At 48.1% G+C, this 6,024-nt stretch overlaps 1 protein-coding gene across 1 annotated transcript; it reads left to right on the top strand.

The window, feature by feature from the left end:
- The first annotated feature begins 2,197 nt into the window (after window positions 1–2,197).
- Window positions 2,198–5,495, top strand: LOC128707493 (protein CREBRF homolog). Its single transcript, XM_053802447.1, has 5 exons — window positions 2,198–4,160; window positions 4,230–4,429; window positions 4,784–5,054; window positions 5,181–5,309; window positions 5,392–5,495. The coding sequence occupies exons 1-5, from the start codon at window positions 2,198–2,200 to the stop codon at window positions 5,493–5,495; spliced, it is 2,667 nt and encodes an 888-aa protein (XP_053658422.1).
- The last annotated feature ends 529 nt before the right edge of the window (window positions 5,496–6,024 follow it).

The raw sequence follows: 6,024 nt of genomic DNA, 5'->3' as shown, positions 1-6,024 counted from the left end.
ATCGTCCAACCGCGTTTGATCGAAACAAAAAAAAACACAGAAACCAAAACAAATGACGCTAATCGAGTGGGGTGACGGCTGGAAAAAGGCCAAATCTTTCCAGTGCGGATTGAAATCGAAAACGAAGGCCCTCCAAGTTCACCAACATCCATCACTACGATTCGAGGTAGCTTCAAGCATCAAGCACACTCACACAAGTTATGGCAACGCGTGGCTACACGTGCGCACTTCTCTCCCTCTCTCTCTCACCAGCCACCTTCGCCGTTGCCCGCGTTGGGGGTTTGGGGAAAAACCTTGAACTTAACCGGCCATGATGCCTTGGATGGAGCATTGAAACAGATGGATGGAGCAGAATCATGTGTTACGAAGCCAAACGGAACGAAAATTGTTTCGGACGAAGAAGCGAAAGAATTATTTGAAGCAATTACGCTTTCTCACGTTTGTGCTTCACTCTTCTGTTTTTGGTCGTTTTATTGTGCTGAAAACCCTAATATTAACACCTCATTTGTGTGCTTTAACTGTTTTGATAAAGTGTTTAAATATTACGATGAATATTTCGGTTTGAAAGATTCTAAAATTACTTGACGAAAACTAGCTGAAAATAGATGAAAATCAGAAACCAATTGAGTGATTATCAACAATCATTAAAAAAGAAACATTAACAGATCTAACATTTCTGGCTTATATGAGGGATATTTATCTTTATCCCTATCCGATGTTGAAGCTTTGTTGAGAGTTTCCACGCACATCTGATTTTAAAACGAGTTTGAAGAAACGAGCCGTAGTCTTAAGTGGGAATGACAATTCTGCTGTGAGTGTCTGTTTTTCTGTGTTGGTAAGAAGGCAAACCTCCACTACTGTACTGACTACTGACCGGGTTATTGGTATAGAAAGTATTAGAATCAGGAAATAGTAGCAATGGTGGCACAAATAACGTACAATTTATTACTTAGTAATTCAACACCACTTCAAAAGAGCGGTGCGAATGTAGATGGACGGAGGAGCATTCTGTTTAGAAAATGGTGGAATGGCAGTGATCTTTAAAATTGCAACAACCACCAGCAAAGCAGGCGACGACGAGCGACAGACGCCAATGAGATGGCAAAATGATGGTGCCGGGCTCACACATTGCCAGACGGCAGTCGGCAGAAAATGACGTGAAAATCTATGTGTTTACATCGCGCAAAGGCGCAAGCTTTGGAGCGGGACAAAAAAGGTGGAAAAGCGGGGAAAATAATGGTCATCGAAAACTAACCAAAACACAACCGCGCATACCATGTCTGTGATGATATTCGTGGCCACACGGACATGATTGGCGAGCGTGAAGATTATTTTTAGGATTCCGTAAGTGGGACACACACGTTTAGGGGAAGGCATTTGTTTTTAATTTTCCCTCCTGCAAATGTCGTCATGCCGTGGTTTTCCGCGCCTGGGAAGAAAGCAGAAACTAGCTAGCGAAATGATTTTGCAAAGTTTTGCTCGAGCAGAAACGAAACAAATCAACTGAGAAATTAACTTTTATTGCAGGTTGTTTTGCTGCTTTCATGATTGCTTTGTTGTGGCTGCTGGGCATTAGATTGGTATTGCTATTCTTAGGAAATTTGGCCATTATTAGCTTAACTTCAAAGTAACGCCGGAGAAAAACTCTATTTGCGGAAGTACAGAAATATCGCATTCTCTGCTCGGATGGCGACTAGCTGCTACCTTGTCGATACACGATCCGGTCGAACACTCGGTTATGTCAGCTGACGCGTGTTAAACTTTCGTTTTCGGATTTGTATTTTTAGAGCTACCGAAAGTGGAAGTGATATGTCTTGTTTTGCATATGTGTGATACTGAGCTGTCTACACACGATCGGTGCATTCCGAAGAAGAAGGGAACATTTTCCATAACGGAAGCATATGTGTAAATTTATGTGATTCTCTTTGTGATACTCCAGACTCGAAGTTCTTTATGTCTTTTGTTTCTGATTTGTAATATTCTGGGTATTTACTCGTACCAGGCCATGCTTTGTCCAGAACAAGAAATGAAAAATTATCTCCAACTTTACGCTTGAAGACTGACTTGATTTTAACAATTGTACGTTTTCTCCTTTTGTTTCAGATAGAGAACAACAGTTGTTCACCAAAGTGAGACGCAGCCTACGGGCAACATCCAACAAACCGAGCGTTGTTGGGTTGGTTTGCGCAGGAGCTGGATGATGAGTAGCTTCGGCGGCTTGCAGAGTGGAGGCGGCCTTAACTACACCGGCATCGACTGTGTTGACGCAGGAAGCCTTTCGATCGTAAAGCAGGAACCCACGGTACACACGCTTACTACCGCAGACGGTGGAACGAACGCCGGCGGCCACAACCACCATTTCCAACAGACAACTTTCATGATGGATGCACTGAGCAGCAACCCGATGTTGACGACGGCCTCGATGCCGATACCGTCCCGCAACACCAGCCACCAGCGCATGATGCAGTCGGATCTAGATTTTGCAAACGAAATGGACCAGTTCCGCAGTTCCGGTCAGCTGCTGCACGATGTGGGTGCGATGACGACCGGCGGTAATAATGCCGGAGGCTTCCAGCCGGGCAGTCTTCCGACACAGCTGGACGGTATGTTTGGCATCCCGAGCGGGTGGGAAAATATGATCCTGACCGCGGAAGGCATCGATATTGGGCCGATGAATGTGCAGATGATGGATACGTGGAACAACATAATTTCTCCTTCTTCGACGGTGTCGTCGGTAACGCCACTGGATGATGGAGGCATTCAGCAGGTGATGGTCGGAGACACGACTTCGATAGTGATGGGAGGTGGCGGAGTTGGTCTTGGAACTGGGCAGCAGCTAATGGAAGAGTTCGAGGTGTATCCGCTGGAGGATTTCAACGATGGGCTGTTGTGCAACGATTTGAACACGATCGACGGTCTGTTTCACGATGATATAACATTGCTCAGTCAGCCGCTTAGCCAGCAGTCGCCGAATCTGAGCGGTGACAGCGCCATCATTCTGTCGCCAAGTCTGCCGCAGCAGATACTGGGCCGTTCGTCGACCCAAAGCCTTTCGTCCGGAGGAATAACCATCTTGGCGAACGAGAATACGGTTGGCAGCGTCGGTAGTAACAGCGTTTCTTCGGGCTTTGGACCTGCTACCGGCGGTATGCAGCTGCTCACTAACGACCCGATGGTGGCGGCAGGCTACATCAACACGAACAGCAACAACAGCTTACTGTACGATGAGCAGACGCGCATCTCGTCCTCACCGTTCGAGCTGTACACCAAACAGGAACCGGGCAGTGCGGTACAGTCCCCACTGGCTTTTTCGCCCAGCAGCCACGGTTCCAGCCCGTCCATTTCCGAGGGTGGCCATCTGATGGTGCCGCAATCGTCGTCCGTCGGTTCGAGTGCGAAGAATTTGCTCCAGCATCAGTTGCAAAGCTCGTTCAACAACAACAACACACTGTACAATGGCGGCTCCAGTACGATCAGTGCCGGAAAGTTGATAAAGAGTGGTGGTGCCACATCTCCGGGTAATAACAACAACGAATCTGCCAAGAATCAGAACATTGGTGGCAGTAACTCAGGGCTGGACGGTGCAATTCAACAGCAGCAGCAACAACAGATGCCATTGCGCGCTTCCCGGCGAGGTTTCAACTTTAGCCGTAACAGCGGTAATGTCGGCCAGGTGCAGCATAATCCCAAGTATTCCACCCTGCAGCAGCTACTGATGAGCAACACCTCGGATCGGTTGAGCAGTGGTGGTAATCTTGTGCTGGGCCAATCGGTTCCCGCTGGTAGTAGCTCGTCCGGATTGCTGTCGGCTGCGGCGCTCAGCCCAGGAGCAGGCAGTTACTCGGGTCGTCGACTGCTGCAGGCTCAGCTGCAGGCGGGAACGACTGCAGCCGTATCGGTCGGCTCAAATGCCGGCACTTCCGGCACGTCCATGTCGCGCCTTTCCTCGTCCGCGCCGACACACATTTCCGGATTCGAACAGATTTGGCAACGGCGCGAACCACGTCCCCATCTACTGTCAACTGGCAGCTTGGCTGAAGCTGGATCAACCTCTTCGCTTAGTACTGGCAGTATCCTTAGCCCGGAGGCACCAGATTTCTCACACGACGAAGGATACTCTGACGACAGTGATCACTATGAGGACTATTCAAGCGGTGAAGGTATGTGTGCTTGCTTTTGGTGTAAGATCCATCAGCCTGACGTTATTCTTTCGCACTCGTCCTTTGCAGATTCCGACAGTGAGGACACGGGCAAGGTGTCGTCGAGTGCCAGCAGCAAAGCGAAGCGCTACTTCTGGCAGTACAATGTGCAGGCAAAGGGCCCCAAAGGGCAGCGGTTGGTCATCAAGACGCAGGTGGAGGACCCGCATGTGCTGAACGCGGTCACCGATCCAGTGTTCAGCCCGCACTGCTCCGTGCGTGGCATCAAGGTGAGTGGAAAGCGTGCGATTGCGCACTCCGCCGCAATTGCTTCAATATTTGCCCGAGCGTGCCGCTGCAATCGTTGCATTCTAGTGTGTGGTTTGCATTGCAAGTTAGCTTTGCGCCTTGTTGAGTGAAATTGTCTAAACTAAGTAGAACGATAAACAACCGCCAAAATGCTCAAAAACAAACAAAAGTGAACTAACCTGTTTGGATTCTCTTTTCTTCTTCTCTTTTTCTTTCCCTACCAAACACGAAACGCTTTCTTACACTCATACCCCACGACATTGGTGGCGATGATGCGCACACATCGGTACACACGGGATCGGGTCGATCGGTTTTTTTGGTTAATGTTTTTCAAGAATCTTCGTTTACAGCACAGCGGCAAGGCGCGAAAGGGCGACGGCAACGATCTGACACCGAACCCCCGTAAGCTGCACAACATTGGCAAGGAGCTGGACAAGCTCGGCCGTGTCATCAACGATATGAAGCCGGTCAGTGAGCTACCGTTTAATGCCCGGCCAAAGACGCGGAAGGAGAAGAACAAGCTGGCATCGCGGGCCTGCCGGTTGAAGAAGAAGGCCCAGCACGAGGCAAACAAGATCAAGCTGTACGGGCTGGAGACGGAACACAGTGCGTATTATCCGGTGTTGTCTGCTTGGCAACAGCGGTACCATTTGGTTTCGTTTGAGTTCGGTTTGATGTTAATGGATGTGAACACTTTGTGTGTGCGTTTTTCCTTTTGTATTTGTTCTTCAGAGCGTCTCATGAATGGAATATTCCACCTGAAACAGATTCTAGTGTCCAAGTGCAGCAATGCGGTAACGACGGGCGAGAATGCAGAAGAGTACAAACAGCAACTGGACACACTGGTGCAAACGTCATCCAGTAAGTATAAGCCGAATGGCTTCCACTAAATGGTCGATATAGTAACTGCTATTAATGATGTTCGTTCATTTTGCGCTTGCAGAGATCAAAATTGCTGGCAATTCGACTGAGTTCGTCAACAAAATGCTCGAGAACGTGCGGGCGGGCAACAACATCAGCATCGATACGGTGTTGGAACATTTCTAGACCGACGCACGGGCCAGTGTTCCGTGCAGTGGTTGAATATCGAAAGTGCAACAAAAACGGTGTGAACGAGATATGTCGAAAGGTGGGAACGGTGCGGTGGTACACCGTGCCGATGGTGAATCAATGAGACTGTAAGATAAAAAAAGAAAGCAACCAATTACCTTCGTTTTTGTTTAAAACTACATACTTTTTTAAAAACACGGCTCCGGGCTCTGAAGCCTTGAGCAAAATAATGCATAAAGCTGCAAAGCGATGCACATAGTGCGTCGAGGAACAGGTGATATTTGTCACAGAGATACAGAGATTGTGTAAGTTGCGCTCACTCCGAGTAACAGGGCGGTGAACGAAGAATTAGTACCACGTAAGGGACGAAATTTTGCAAAGTGAGAATATGGCAGATATGACATAGTGGGAGCAAATAATACACAGCATATGATTTGGTCATTATATGATATTCGAGAGCAACTTGTAGCGCGTAAGCACATTTGTTTCTTTACATATACCAATACGTACGTATATTACTGTAAGC

This window comes from Anopheles marshallii, chromosome 2 (genome assembly GCF_943734725.1).
Source record: "Anopheles marshallii chromosome 2, idAnoMarsDA_429_01, whole genome shotgun sequence".
NCBI classification, from domain to species: domain Eukaryota; kingdom Metazoa; phylum Arthropoda; class Insecta; order Diptera; family Culicidae; genus Anopheles; species Anopheles marshallii.
The sequence above is the reverse complement of the archived record's forward strand: the minus strand, read 5'-3'. Positions and strand labels throughout refer to the sequence as shown.